This window comes from Ascaphus truei, chromosome 4 (genome assembly GCF_040206685.1).
Source record: "Ascaphus truei isolate aAscTru1 chromosome 4, aAscTru1.hap1, whole genome shotgun sequence".
Taxonomy (NCBI): domain Eukaryota; kingdom Metazoa; phylum Chordata; class Amphibia; order Anura; family Ascaphidae; genus Ascaphus; species Ascaphus truei.
The window spans coordinates 231,836,265-231,852,601 of record NC_134486.1 but is presented as its reverse complement, the minus strand read 5'-3'; the positions used below and the strand labels follow the sequence as shown (position 1 = coordinate 231,852,601).

Below are 16,337 nucleotides of genomic sequence, written 5' to 3'. Positions count from 1 at the left end.
GATAAAAACAGATACCTTGATAACCACTGGTGCTAAAAACTTGTGACAAATTCTGTAAAGCTTTTCCAATCTTCTGATATTCCTTTGGTAGAGCTTTTATAAAGAAAAAGGATGAATGTTGTTAGCACTGCTTTATGTGTACCAGTATGCCATCAATGCTTCACAACAGATTAGCGATGTGTTGGGGTGGGTGGGGATAGCGTGATAACGCAGACATTACATTTAACGGGACTCCCTTTTCTGAAGAGTTTATACCCCAGTGAAAGATAGCATGTTAAATTCGGCAGTATCTGCCATTTTTGGAGTCTTGAACTTATTGTTTTATTCTGGTTTATAGGTCACCAATTTGAACACATTTGTATTCAGTAACTACAGCTGTGTACTTCCCACGGGCCTAATTCCCAAGACTGGAAAATGTTAACATGTTCTAGTTACATCACTATGAGAGCTCAGACACAACATCTATGGGCATTCGGATCACTGCAGACAATGTCACCGCTGCATGTGCCACCTACGTCCTGTGCATCGCTTCCAATGCTCCTGGCCCACGTTGAGCAAATCCTTAACGCCATCGTCCATCGCTTTGGTGAACTTGCTGACTGCCTCGCACTTCTGCTCTCTGCACAATTGAAGCACATTTGAGTCACAATCACTGTACATAGAACGTGTTGACTGCATTTCAGATACACAGCGATAAATTATTGCACTAGAGAACAAGTATGGACACCCGTCACGATTAACATACACAGATTGTTACTTGAAGTGATGATATTAGTCAAATTAAGTTTTAAAACCTGCAAATGAGTGTATTGTGTACTGTATGTTAGAGGGTTAAACATGGAGTATTTTTAATAACAGCAACAATAAAAAAGGCAATTTCTGGTCCGTGACTATAAGCAGATGCAGATTTATCCAGCGCAAATGTTGTACATACAATTCTTACTTATTCTATATGAGCTTTTGCAAAGAAGATACATTCAATGTGGCCAGTCCAAAAGCAATTACATTCGGCACCATTTCACAATTTGTGATTTTTTAAAAAAAATTGAAACAATTGAAAAATTGCCACAATGATATTAAGAGCACCTTAGCCGCCATCTTGAATGTATCAGTGACACATTTGCTTGTGGCCCACAGGTATGTGTAACTTTACATCTGTAACAACTTGGCATCCAAGTTAACAAGAACACTGGGCCTGGCTTCCACGTGCCATTTTATGGGACCAACATTGAGGATAACATTATTCTTCTGTTTGTAACTCTAACTTACAAGTTCACTTTGGTGCAGTCAGCAAGTAAATAAACTAGATGTTCGTAAACCATAATGACAAAAAAAAGTATACTTATAATAATGACGAGACAATAACATGTTCGAGAGAAACAGTGGATCATTTCAAACTTGCTACAGCTGTTAGATCAAGTTATTTACAAATATAAAAGGTTCACTTATCACATCTTTTTAGATTCCTATAAGGGTAGTTGTGAAGGACTTGCACTTAAACTTTGTGGAGACAGCCAGGAGATAACATGCCATAATGTACCTGGTACGTCAATAGGGCCTCTGGCGTGCCAGGGCCAATGACATAACAGGTACATCATATCAGCACTGTAAAGGTCAAAACACACATTTTCGGGTCCGACTCGAGAACACCACAATCTCACTCATTTAGGTCACTCGCACTCAGAGGTCATGTTGACCTCTCTAGATAGGTGATCACTTAATATGGCTGAAATGAATATGGCCTGAAGTATACAATTTGACATCCCCCTAAATAATGGTAAATACTTGTTGTCTCCCCGCTATATATCACCCTTTTGTATGCCTCATTTAACACATGAACGTTCTTCCTGAAGAGTAAAAGGTTAATGATTAGCAGAATGAGATGTCAAGATTAGGTTCATAGCAGGCGCTTTATAATAAAAAGGAACAGATTTGATTTATGTGCTGCCTGAATACAAAGTCCACAAACGGGAAATCCTGCAATTCTTCAAATATGACTAACGTGTGGTGATATATGGGTGTAATCCTTCCTGTGAACCAAACAAACACAAAACAATCTAAATAATTCAGAAAAGTGATAAATACTGTCAGTTAACCCGAGATTGTAAATATAAATATCTAATTATATATGGATGAACTGTGTATCATAAAATAATTTATTTGGTTACCCTGGCAACATTGAATTCTACAGATCATTCTAAGTACTGCTCTGAATATACAGTAGTCCTGCTGAAAAGATTGATCATATGATTCTGAAGAGTGTGTCACCAAGTCATACTTATCTTAAGTCCTTTACGGAAATTCCCTTCCAGAAATAGTACCCTTCCTTACATAAACCCAGCAGATAAAGTGTCCAGTTTTCTATCTCATGTTTTTAGTTATAAAAAAGGAACACATTACACTTCTATTATGTCCAGGTCAGGAGCTTCTGGTTCCATGGTGCAAAAAACCATACTTCCAACGGCTTCGTCTTTCTCTGCTTTCCTCTTTCCGATTTTCCACTCCTTTAAAACAAATGGTTTGTTTAAGTACAGGCATACCCCGCATTAACGTACACAATGGGACCGAAACATGTATGTAAAGCGAAAATGTAGTTAAAGTGAAGCACTACCTTTTTCCCACTTATCGATGCATGTACTGCACTGCAATCGTCATATACGTGCATAATTGATGTAAATAATGCATTTGTAACAGGCTCTATAGTCTCCCCGCATGTGCACAGCTTCGGTACAGGTAGGGAGCCGGTATTGCTGTTCAGGACTTGCTGACAGGCGCATGCGTGAGCTGCCGTTTGCATATTGGGCGATATGTCCTTACTCGCGAGTGTACTTAAAGTGAGTGTCCTTAAACCGGGGTATGCCTGTACTGTAAGGTGGAGGATGTCCTATTTAACTAGCATAAAGTAGGTCAAGTCTGTGTCTCATTCACCTCACTGCCCAGGTAAGCTCTATGTACGAGATTAGTGTACCAATGTTCCTTTAAATTGTACACTTGGTACAGGAATAAGCTACACATGCTTCTAAAAAGGTACAATTACACATACTGTAGGTGGCCAGAATGTAACAATGTAACTGGCTTCTAAATGTGCTTGCTTTTGGTTTTTTGGAATTTAATGACACGTTATAGGTTCCACTGATTAGAGAAATGTTTGTAAATCTAGTTCAGGGGTAGCCAACTCCAGCCCTCAAGGACTACCAACAGGTCAGGTTTTAAGGATATCCCAGCTTTGGCACAGGTGGCTCAACCAGTGGCTCAGTCAATGACAGTCAATGACTGAGCCACTGATTGAGCAACCTGTGCTGAAGCAAGGATATCCTTAAAACCTAACCTGCTGGTGGCCCTTGAAGACTGGAGTTGACCACCCCTGATCTAGTGTTTCCTCAACGGTTATCCAACCCTGTCATGTCAAAGAGCAAGGTAAAGTGATGGGGGAGAGGAAGGCTGGGCTTTTGTAATCTCTTGTTGAACACAGACATCACACAAAAGGGAGCAGTCAGATTAAGGCTGCGCTTATAGTGCCATCGCCGGCGACGCTGATGTCACGCTGCGGTTGCTGGCAAAATTAAATTGAAGTGACTTCCAGCGATCGTGAGCAAGCATCAATACATTTGCTTTGACGCGACGTTGCGTCGCTGTCACTATAAGCGCAGCCTAACTCAAACCCTCCCAAGTTTCAGCTCACCATATTTACAAAAAAAGATTTAAAAATACTTACAGGTGTCAGTATGAGAACATACAGCATCAATCCTTCAGGTGCAACCCCTTAAACATGTCACTGACATTAATACACTTTGGTCCTAAAAGGCATTGGACTGCCCCTTTAAACTCCTTTGAAGCTGGAGGAGCCAGATTGCCAGACAATAAAAAACGCTTCATTGTAAGATTATTCTAAAGGCACCTCTTAAAAAGGTCAGTACCACATACGGTGTTCGAAAAATAGTTTTTTTTTTTTACTTGTCTTCAGTGTAGAAATATAAAAAATTGCCCTTAAAGTAACTGTATACCAAGAGATATAGCCAAACTTGCTTGCTTCCCCAGGTTACGGAATGTGTAAGGCAGGGGTACACAATCTTTTCCCCCTGCGCCCCCCTGCTGGCTCTCCCCCCTCCTTACCTTGGCTCAGGCGTTCTGATGTTATGACGCCATGGCAACGCGTCTCCAGAAGCCGACTGAGCCAAGACAGGTGACGTTTACAGAGGCCTTCGCCATTTCATTTAAATGCCTTCAGGAAGCACGCGGGCCTCTGTAAACCCCGTGCCTCCCCCCAGTTTGTTCACCCCCGGTGTAAGGGATGGGGGATACTCTGCACAATCGCATTCCACACCCACGTTAATCTCGGTTATCAGGGGATACCACATCGTGTTCCAGCAGTTTGGAATATAAATCTGGCTACAGCCGTATTTAGTTACATAGTTACATAGTAGATGAGGTTGAAAAAAGACGTACGTCCATCAAGTTCAACCTATGCTAAATTTAGACAACAGATACTTTATTCTATATCTATACTTACTTATTGATCCAGAGGAAGGCAAACAAAAAACCCCAATAAGGGGAAAAATTAATAATTCCTTCCTGACTCCAAGAATTGGCAATCGGATTAATCCCTGGATCAACATCCTTCCCATGTATACTTATTTGGTGTATTTATATCTTTGTTAAAAATTCATATGGTTTTGCGCTCCTTAAAAAACACTGAATTCAAGCAGATCAGCTACGTACGGTATGTTTATCTGTTTGATACCAATCCAAAGGACAAAGCAAAAAGAACAATTTAACTGTAAATCTGAGGATTGGCACACCGGATTATCGCCAAATGCATAAAACATATATGACATAAAAAACAGCAACCTCCAGAGTATTTAGTTAGCATGGAATAGTTTAAGAAATTATTTTAAAATACGGATATCAATCAGTTAGATTTAATGTATTAAACATGGCATAGTCCTTAGCTCCGAGAAGCAGTCACGTAATGACGATGTGCCCGAAAGATTGTGGCACTCTGGTGCTGCGACTCAGAGGATTAAAGTGAAAGGGTTAACCCAGAAAGCCCTGACATACCCTACTGCCACAATCTAAAGCACCGTTTATATTTACGCCGTACCTTCTCATCCCGAAAACTGAGAAATTGTTGGAAAACATCACTTTCCGAGACTACAGGGTGACGGCACATCCTGGACAACCAACCTTGCAACCTCTCCATGCGCATCTTTATGAATTCTTCTTCAAAGCGCCCTGCAACACAAGAGGAATCAAGCCATATATTGTATTAATATATATTTATACAAAACCGATGGCTATGTCCAAGCGAAAAAAAGGCAATTGAAAGCAGCAATCCCTTCTTCAATAAAATGTTGTGTTTTTGGTCCTGGTGCGTTATACGAAGGTTATATAAATTTTGCTTAGCCCTTTTCTGTTGACCCAAAGGCAAAAAATAATTGCAATCACCAACTTTTTTGACGTTGAGGCAATCACTAATAGTGATGTCATCAAAATGTACTAGGAAATCATTTCAGAACCATCACGATGCCCCAATGTCACCATCGGTAAATTAATGGCTAACATTGCCAGTGCTCCGTACTAGAAGGACTAAAATACTTTTATGTCCAGAATCTAGGGGTACGAGACTAATGACTGATGTAGTCATACAAGTGGAAGCCCGGTACGCAGGGCCGGCATTAGCCTTTGCGGGGCCTAGGGTGGCACACTGGCAGCGGTCCCCCCAGTAGAAGTAAGTAAGGGTACTTACCTGCCGGCCAGGGCGATTTCTTAAAGTGTGGCCCTCCTCCTGCAGCGTCGTGTCATAATGCGACGTCGCAGCATGTGATGTCCCGTTGTCATGGCAACGTGTCATATGATGTCGCGGCGTTGGGTCGCCATGATAATGCGATGCTGCAGGAGGAGGGCCACTCCGGAGAAGGTAAGACCCCCTTCTCAACACACACACACGTCTCGCTCTCTTAATTTGAGGTGAGAAGCGGTCTTGCGCCTCTCCAGGGGCTCCACGGCTCCTTCCTCCAGCTCCCTCATCTGGTCAGCCGAAGTTGGATCCCAGTGACGACTGGAGGAGGGAGCGTGGGGCCCCCCGACGGTGCAGGCCTAAGGCCGGCCCTGCGGTATGGTTTGAAAACACCATCTTAAAAAACCCTTTCGCTGCAACTGGGATCAGCAAAGCACCGTTTTGTATGTATGCATGTATATATATATATTTTTTTAAAGCGCCATTAATGTACATGGCGCTTCACAGCAGTAATACACATGATAAATCATATAAATAAGAAATAAAACAAATAACACATAATGGGAAGAAGTGCTTTCAGACATAAAATTGACATTTAGGAATGTCCCTGCCCCAAAGAGCTTACAATCTAATTGGTAAGTAGGAGGAACAGTGACAGTAGGAAAGTGTTCTGGTAAGTGCGTCTGCAAGGGGCCAAGGTTTATGTATGAGGTGTATAGTATCAGCCACAGAGCTACTCATATGCTTCGTTAAGGAGGTGTGTTTTAAGATGGGTCTTAAAAGGTGGATAGAGAGGGTGCTAGTCGGGTACTGAGGGGAAGGGCATTCCAGAGGTCTGGAGCAGTCAGTGAGAAAGTTTTAAGGCGGGAGAGGGCTTTAGACACAAAGGGGTCGAGAGCAGACATCCTTGAGCAGAACGCAAGAGTCGGGATGGTGTACAGCAAGAAGTTAGGGCTGAGATGTAAGGAGGGGCAGACGAGTGTAAAGCTTTTAAAGCGAAGAGGAAAATTGAGTGTGTGATACGGGATTTGATAGGAAGCCAGGAGAGGAATTTCATCAGGGGAGACGTCGAGACAGATTTAGGAAAGAGTAGAGTGATTCTGGCAGCAGCATTAAGGATAGATTGTGGGGGAGACAGGAAGGCCGGACAGCAGGAGGTTACAGTAGTCGAGACGGGAGAGAATGAGGGCTTTTGTCAAAGTTTTAGCAGTCGAGCAACAGAGGAAAGGGTGTATCTTTGTAATATTGCAGTTTTAGCTACCTTTTGAATGCGAGAGAGGAGTCGAGTGTGACCCCCTAGGCAGCATGCTTGTGCTACTGGGTGTATGATAGTACTTCCAACAGTAATGTGGAAGGAGGTAGTAGGGCCAGGTTTGGGAGGAAATATGAGGAGCTCCGTTTTTGACATGTTAAGTTTAAGTCGGCGGAGGGCCATCCAGGATGATATAGCAAAAAGACAGTCAGAAACTTTGGTCTGTACAGCAGTGTAAAGCCAGGGGTTGAAAAGTAGATTTGTGTGTCATCAGCATAGAGGTGATATTTGAACCCAAGAGATGTGATTAGGTCACCCTAGAGAGTGTATGTAAAGAAAAAAGAGAAGGGGTCCCAGGACAGAGCCCTTGGGTACCCACACAGAGAGATCGATAGAGGAGGAGGTGTTAGCTAAAGAGATACTGAAAGTATGATGGGAGAGGTAAGAGGAGATCCAGGATAGAACTTTGTTTCGAATACCAAGAGGTTTTACAAGTCACACCCAAAAATGATGTCACATTTCAAAGCAAATTAAACACAATTTAATGAATTATTCAATATGATGCAACACTATCTTGCTCATGCTGGAAAGGAGTTCCCCTCTATTCAAATGTAAGGGACTTTTCTACAGTATTGTATGTCTATTTATATAGCGCCAAAAGTGTACTCAGCGCTTCACAAAGACTACAGTATAGGGAATTTTAATAATACAATAAGTGCAGCAAAAATCAGACAATGGGAAAGGAAATCCCTGCCCCGAAGAGCTTACAATCTAAGAGGTTTGAGGGGAAACTTACAGAGACAGCAGGTGAGGGAATAAGTGCTGAAGATGGGTGTGGTTGGCCACAATGGGTGGTATAAATTGACTGTGGGACAATAGCCATGAGTGCAGGCTATTGGGATGCTTGATTTGTGGGGCAAGTTTTAAGGTTAGTCAGTGTTAAATGAAAAGGTTAACACCATTTACAGGGGAAGAGATGGCAGGGAGTCGTGGGTGAGATCAGGTGTGTATGTCTGGCTTCAGGCTTAGGGGAGATCCCCAGCAGCAGGAAGGAGTAGATAGAGGGTGTGAATAGAGGACTTGTGTGGGTGTTTTTTATTGAGGGTTCGTGGGAGAGATAAATAATGGTGCAGCGGGGAGTGGGGAAGTTGGAGAGAACAGGGACATTCACCAAGGAGTGAGGAAACAGTAAACAGAAAATGGAATAAGGAGGGCATAGTGAGATACAGGAGGAGAGACTTCCCAGTTATTGGAGGATAGGAAGAGTACAAATAATCACAGCTTTTAGAAAGTAAAGTTCTCACAGTTGTAAAGTTGTTGATCAGAGCTCAGATTTTCCTCAAATCGTCACCTCCAATATCAACTCCAAGATTAACGCCACACACTTAAATGTTACACACAGCTATATGGCTCACAGCCAAGGTATCCTGCCTTAAGTATTCTAAAACACAGCCACTTGACTAACAATTAAGGGAGGGGTCTGCCTAATCAACTCAGACACACCAAATTGTTAATTAAATTTTAGGATCTTGCAAATTGATAGTAGAATCCAGCTCACACATACCAATTAATACATTTTAAAATCTGTAGCAAATGATAGTAGAATCCAGCTCACACATACCTGTTATGGTAATGGTTCTAGACCTTTCTGACAGCAGAGAGATTAAAAATACATGTTGATGAGTTTCATATATTTAATATACAGAACATCTGCATATTTTTAACAGGTGTTTCCACTCATGGGTTTCTTGTCTTTTCTGTACAATAGGGGATTATTGTTCCTTTTTTTTGTACCAACCATATCGTTATTGTGTCTGATAAACATTTACAAAATGCGACGTAACTTTATTAGTCTTTGCAGACAGCGTCAGTAAAATATTTGATGAAAAAGAACGTGTAATAAAATAATGATTTTGACCATGCAACCATCTGAAGATTCATCAGAGAATGGAGTCAAAATATTGTTATTAATAACAGATGTCAACACTCAAAATTTACCCATAAAGCCTTTCCATAAGCACATATAATGTAATTATAACCCCCCTTTGGGATTACTAGAGCCTTTAGGGGTTAACTGTGTGGGCTCACACAGAGTAATGCCTCTCCCCTTTCACATGGTACTGGGGTTCAACAGTAGAGGTTATGTCCTGCCCCCTTTCTGGGTGGAGACCGTGACATGAGACTGGGCAATAAATAGAAAGGGGAAAAGTCCTGGAACTCAGGTTCCAGGGAGGAGTGACAGTTGGAGGAGCCTCAGAGTTAAATAATGTAAATGGGTTCCTGGTAAGGGGGTAAATAATGTACCCTGTTTATTGATTTGTATTCAGGGAAGAGCCCCACTGAAGTAATGACCCTGGCCATGATTGAATTGAAGATTACAGGCTATAGGGAGAAGATTACAGACTATAGGGGAAGCCTGTGTCCCTTAGGACTTACCCCAACCGTAGCACTGGGATTCAGAGAGATTAAAAATTATAAAAAGCCAACAATACAGTACCTGGATAAGGATCCAGAGTGAATGAGGTTTAGTTAATTTCGAAAGAGACACCCCTGCTATCTCAGCACCAGAGTGTTACAGGTGAGGTACGTAGGAAAGAGTGGAGGGACGAGGAACCTGCAGATACAGTGAGTAACGGTAGCCCAAGCTGGGACCCTGGAGGTATATAGAGATGGATGGACTCAATGAGAGAGTCACACAAGAAAGTAACAGTGAGGCACAAACCCAAGTTAAAGGGAAAGCACCTCACAAGGAATACATGTATGTATCTGGGGACGACATTGCACATGTACAGACTGTAAATAAAGCTGCTTATTTTCATAAGGGATGTATATCTTTAAACAGACAAATTAACATATATATCCCACCCTTTTGTGCAGAGAGGTTTGTAGCACCAGACTTCCAAGGCCATTTCCACTCCAGGACCATGTAATATATATTGTAGGAATCATATGGCTATGTTCTGGCCCTGACATCAACAGAAGAGGAAGCACTCCTCTTTAAATCTGTGATTACCCTAATATACCAGCAAAAACCTTACAACATAGATCATCACAGGCCTATCTGACAGAATGCCACCAAAAGGGTTAGATGACCCAATAACAATAATTACAGTCATAATAATTACAATCCAAACTTGGTAGTGGACAAAGAAAAGAATCCCAGATGTACACACTGTCACTAGACAATAGACATTCAAGATACTTTTGATATTGTGCATCTGAATAATAACACTAGGTGATAACGTGCAGTCGCACAGATACCCAGCAAGCTCTCAGAAACACCCCAAAATTACCACAATATATATATGTATATGTGTCAAAAGGAGTGCTACTGGGCATGGATAATTGTATAAAACAAGAAACAAAGAAGTCCATATAGGTAAATAAGGATTTTAATCAGTTAGTGTTAGGACCTGCGATATTATGGTCATGCCTTGAAAGTGGAAAGAAAGATGGCGCTGGATGGACTTGTAACAATGGTAGAGTTGGTATTATACTCACTATATAGGAGGAAATGACGACTGGTGCTGGAGTATATAGCAGGAAATCTTCAATTCCCCTATGTATACAGAAAGGAAAAAAGTTATATATACTCCTGCGCACGGAATCAGTTAAAAAAGAACCCTAGTTCTTAGAGGTCAAGAGATTTCAAATGAGACCGCACTCTAAATGTGCGCGATATAAATATACTTTTAATAATATCAAAAACCTAATAGTTCTGAAAAGAAAATACAAAAATATGAAATGATCCCAGCTGGGTGTAAAATAAACCAAATAACATTTAAACTCATAAAACTTAATAAAAAAAATGCCCTAATAGGGGCCGGTTAAAACAAACACTTGTTACTTGCAAAATGATTAAGCATACATATGTTGTATTTGCATATACATGGGTAACAGTCTTAAAGATCTTCTAATGTCCACCTTAGTATAACAGCTGCATCCACTTAGAACTACTTGTTAGAAAATCCAAAAATGATAAGTTCTTTAGTGTATATCACAGGGTTGGTGGAAGCACTTTGAGTTTTGTTAAATTGATTGGTATAAGTGATATGGGGAATGGCAACACTGTGTGCTTCTGGTATCTGTGATATTTGCTGGCTGGGCAAGAGATGTCAAATAAGCCACAGATCTCCTGATGAGACTTTGTGCACCCTGCTTTCAACCCTCACAGAATGAAGATGTATTCAGGTGTGTGTTAGGAAAGACTGGTGAGTAGCCTTTCACCTAGAGCCTACACAGCACTTAGCACATTATTCCCTGTCTCCGCTGATTGTGCAGATATGGGCGCTTTACCTCTTCACTTTGCCGCTCCTAGCTTTAATATGCAGTTGCTGCCGGGATCTTGAGGGGCACTGCGACTCACTTGCTGCCTCACTTCCCCCTCCACTGCTCGGCCAGAGTGTTTATTGGACCGCAGTCTTCTCCGTGATGTCAGGGTGCGTCTGCAGCTTCCGCATCTTGCGTGTGATGTCTGCATCTCACGTCTCCTGCCACAGCCGTTCATCCTTTTTTTCAAGCATCTACAACCAGTGGGAGAAGCGCTACATGCGTAGAAGTGAGAGGAGGAATTCTCAAAAAAATCTTGTTGGCGCCAACACCAGATGAACGGCTGTGGCAGGAGACGTGAGATGCAGGCGTCACACGCAAGACGCGGATGTTGCAGACGCACCCTGACATCACGGAGAAGACTGCGGTCCAATAAACACTCTGGCCGAGCAGTGGAGGGGGAAGTGAGGCAGCAAGTGAGTCGCAGTGCCCCTCAAGATCCCGGCAGCAACTGCATATTAAAGCTAGGAGCGGCAAAGTGAAGAGGTAAAGCGCCCATATCTGCACAATCAGCGGAGACAGGGAATAATGTGCTAAGTGCTGTGTAGGCTCTAGGTGAAAGGCTACTCACCAGTTTTGCCTAACACACACCTGAATACATCTTCATTCTGTGAGGGTTGAAAGCAGGGTGCACAAAGTCTCATCAGGAGATCTGTGGCTTATTTGACATCTCTTGCCCAGCCAGCAAATATCACAGATACCAGAAGCACACAGTGTTGCCATTCCCCATATCACTTATACCAATCAAATTAACAAAACTCAAAGTGTTTCCACCAACACTGTGATATACACTAAAGAACTTATCATTTTTGGATTTTCTAACAAGTAGTTCTAAGTGGATGCAGCTGTTATACTAAGGTGGACATTAGAAGATCTTTAAGACTGTTACCCATGTATATGCAAATACAACATATGTATGCTTAATCATTTTGCAAGTAACAAGTGTTTGTTTTAACAGGCCCCTATTAGGGCATTTTTTAAATTAAGGGGCTCATGCAGAGAGCATAGATAAGGAAATAGCGCCATCTTCTGGCGAAAAAACTAGCCAGAAATCATTAAACTCGGGAGAAAATGGCGCGATTTTTAAAAGTGCCCAGAAAAATTTTCAGAGCTGTAAAACTCGCCAAACTCGTGGCGAGAACCTGGAACTCGCCATGCTAATATAGCGTGGTATTCCAGAAGCTCCGAATCGCTGGAACACGCCAATATGTGCATTAGTATGGCGAGTTTCAAATAGCCAGGAAAAGTTGGCAATTAGCAGTTTTTTGCCGAAATGAGTTAACGACGTTCTCTGCATAACACCTTCACTAACGGCAAATCTGTGGCTATTTTACAGCCATTTAAACTTTTTTAACGTTCCTCTCTGCATAAGCCCCTAAGTTTTATGAGTTTAAATGTTATTTGGTTTATTTTACACCCAGCTGGGATAATTTCATATTTTTGTATTTTATTTTCAGAACTATTAGGTTTTTGATATTATTAAAAGTATATTTGTATCGCGCACATTTAGAGTGCGGTCTCATTTGAAATTTCTTGACCTCTAAGAACTAGGGTTCTTTTTTTACTGATTCAGTGCGCAGGAGTATATACAAATTTTTTCCTTTATGCCTTGAAAGAGCTATATAGGTATTTTCAGTGTGTATTTTTGTCACATTGGATGTTGCTCTGGACTTCTGTGTGTCTTGTTTGATAACGTACTGGTACAGTTTCTATTAATTAGTGGCCACAGAGTTATTAGCAACGTGGTGCTTAAACGAGCAAAACCACTAGGTGGGAATGTTTCTCTTTCTCATCATAGCTGCCCAGATTGTTCTGAATGTTCCTATTCTGGAGTATACAAAACAAATACTCGTTTCAATTGAGCAATAACAAAGCTTCAGCTTTGCACAGACACCATCATTCAGTCAGCTATGGTTCGCTCTGTTTAAAGTGTAGTTGTGAACTAATCTAATATTCGTCGTTAATTATAAAGCAGTAGTTAAGGCTACAGAGTATAATGATATAACTTCAATTTTTATTACGTTAATCATTAGACGTAACCTAGGTGATGTCATATACAGTACATTTAAAGTCATCAACATTTTTGGGTGTTCTAATCATAGAAAAACATCAATGGATAGGGGGGAAATGGGGAGGTACCTTTTTTACACGTAGTCTTGGATATAAGGACACATTCAGCGAGGTAGAGAGAGCCCAGTAGCCCATCTATTTTTAACCTATTTCCTTTTTAATAAAATCGCAATATATTTTGGAGCATGTGTGTATGTGTGTATATGTGTGTGCATATATGTATGCGAGTATGTATATGTGTGTGTATATGTGTGTGTGTGCAGGTGTATGGAGCGAGAGAGCGAGAAAGAGGAGAGAAAGGAGACAGGGGAGAGAGTGTGAAAGATAGCGAGCGAGAGAGAGTGAAAGAGTGAGTGAGAGAGAAGGAGAGAGAAAGAGTGGGAGAGAGTGGGAGAGAGAGAGTGAGAATCCAGTTTCTGACACAAAAAACAACAAATATGGTAGCAGGATCACCAGTAAGGAATTGCAACGACACCTCCTGATGACACTGCAGCTTGCTATTGTCTGACAGAGAGGCTGTATTGTCTCCACTAGCAAGTATTGTTGCGGGCTGGTTACAATGTAAAGGAAACAGGGGGCCCAGAGGACTGTGGATTGAATGCTCAAGTAATGCAAGAAAAAATTACAAAATAAAATGAGGAGCGCAGATTATTGCTTTATGATGTTTAACTATACCAGTCTTTACAAAACATATGATAGAATGCAGCATGATCTGTTGAAGCGAGCATCATTGTAAAGCAGCAAGCCTGCACACCTAACCAGTGCCGTCTTGACGCATGGGCACGCTGAGCAGTTGCCCGGGGGCCCCACGAGCATAGGGGCCCCATGCTAATCCATGCCCAGACCAGAATTTAACACTCATTTTCCAATCACCCGCCTCAACATTCAAATCTCCCGCTAACTCGGTAGAAGGAGAAAAATGACGACTTGTAGCAGAGAGTTGGCAGGGCCCAGTGCACTGCGTTGCCCGGGGGGCCTATAATGCTGTTAAGACGGCCCTGCACCTAACCCCTTAATTTTTTTTACCAGGATTTGAATCGCTCAATCTTTTAGCCCTGGGGACCCCTGGTTCTCGAGACACATCCTGGTAAAGGTACAACTTCCTGGTTTCTAAATCCCCAGCGTCACACGGGCAAAGAGCAAGCTGAAATCATTGATGTTTCGGCTTCCTATTGGCCTGCATAAAATGGGAGACTTTAACCTCTATTTTGTTCCCTCGCCAGGGCACTGGAAAACACTACTATTACCTGTATATATCTCGGGAAAATAGCATGTTTCCGCTCCAGAGATCTTGTGGTTCCCATCCCAGGGGGTTAAACAAAATGAAAAACACAGAACAGCCGGGATTACTGCTTTTGGCTTTGAAATTGTTCACATTGTTGTAGCACAGCTAAAGCTAGGTTGTGTCAAAATAGCATGGCATATGTTTATATTTGAATGTTCCATTTCTACATAATGCTCCTTGCAATTCAACATCATCCTCATAATCTCTTGCATATATGACCTGTTAAAAGCTGTCCTCAGTGATAAGAGGCCATTGTGACACTCTTTCGCACTGTGCTGAGGCAATCCCTCTGCATGTGACAGTGAGTGTAGACCGGCTTCCTGTTTGGTCTGCGTGACTCATCTGGAATTGACACAAAAGAGAAAAGGCTCTATTGCCAGGCATAATGTAGAAAACACACACACACACACACATACACGCACGCACTAAAAGGCACAGCATAGAACAAGGGATGAATGGAAAACCGTGGAAAAGAACACTTTTTGCCCACAGGCTTTCACAGGCCTGTCAGGTTATACCCCTTGTTAACACTACATCAATGGAATAATATTGCACAAGGTGGCAATGACCTTCTATACTGAGCATCACAGTTCTAGTTATCATTTTGTCATTAAAATTAACAGTATAAATTGCAGGTTTCTGGAGAATGTTTTTATGCAGATGGAAACGTACATGATATGCTGATGTTGTGTATATACATACACTTAATGTCTCCCCCAGCGCCTATATGCAAAAAATAATAATTAAAGTTGCAAGAAGCTGTATATTGTTGGTAAGTAATTTGAATCTAAAAATATTGTTTGCTCCACTCCAGTGATAAGATTAATAAGGGAACGGGATAAGAATAAGACGATTGAAAAGAAAAATTACCTCAAACGTCAGGATACACAGCATTTCCAGAATAAAATATAAAAGAACTAGCTGAGAGACCCGGCGTTGCCCGGGATGTAAATGCGTAATAGGTAGTATTATTTATAACTCGTGGAACAATAGGTGAGTATTTGTTGTAAAGGTTTCGGGGGGGGGAGAAAGGGGAGCGGGGGGGGGAGAAAGTGGAGCGGGGGGGGGGAGAAAAGGGAGCGGGGGGGGGGAGAAAGGGGAGCGGTGGGGGGAGAAAGGGGAGCGGGGGGGGGGGAGAAAGGGGAGCGGGGGGGGGGGGAGAAAGGGGAGTGGGGGGGGAGAAAGGGGAGCGGGGGGGGGAGAAAGGGGAGCGGGGGGGGGAGAAAGGGGAGCGGGGGGGGAGAAAGGGGGAGCGGGGGGGAGAAAGGGGAGCGGGGGGGGGGAGAAAGGGGAGCGGGGGGGGAGAAAGGGGAGCGGGGGGGGAGAAAGGGGAGCGGGGGGGGGGAGAAAGGGGAGCGGGGGGGGGAGAAAGGGGAGCGGGGGGGGGAGAGAAAGGGGAGCGGGGGGGGGGGGGAGAAAGGGGAGCGGGGGGGGGGAGAAAGGGGAGCGGGGGGGAGAAAGGGGAGCGGGGGGGGAGAAAGGTGAGCGGGGGGGGAGAAAGGTGAGCGGGGGGGAAGAAAGGGGGGGAGAAAGGGGAGCGGGGGGGAGAAAGGGGAGCGGGGGGGGAGAAAGGGGAGCGGGGGGGGGAGAAAGGGGAGCGGGGGGGGGGGGGAAAGGGGAGCGGGGGGGGGGGGAAAGGGGAGCGGGGGGGGGGGGGAAAGGGA

At 43.0% G+C, this 16,337-nt stretch overlaps 1 protein-coding gene across 3 annotated transcripts in view; it reads right to left on the bottom strand.

Moving 5' to 3' along the window:
- Positions 1–16,337, bottom strand: part of SNX9 (sorting nexin 9) — a 154,092-nt gene that overhangs the window by 12,660 nt on the left and 125,095 nt on the right. For all 3 annotated transcript variants that reach the window (XM_075596988.1, XM_075596990.1, XM_075596991.1), the window contains 4 exons: positions 5,102–5,232; positions 2,401–2,504; positions 516–619; positions 16–93 (listed from right to left, as the gene is read on the bottom strand). In XM_075596988.1, the coding sequence (XP_075453103.1) occupies positions 16–93; positions 516–619; positions 2,401–2,504; positions 5,102–5,232 (417 nt within the window). The remainder of the gene's footprint in view (positions 1–15; positions 94–515; positions 620–2,400; positions 2,505–5,101; positions 5,233–16,337) is intronic.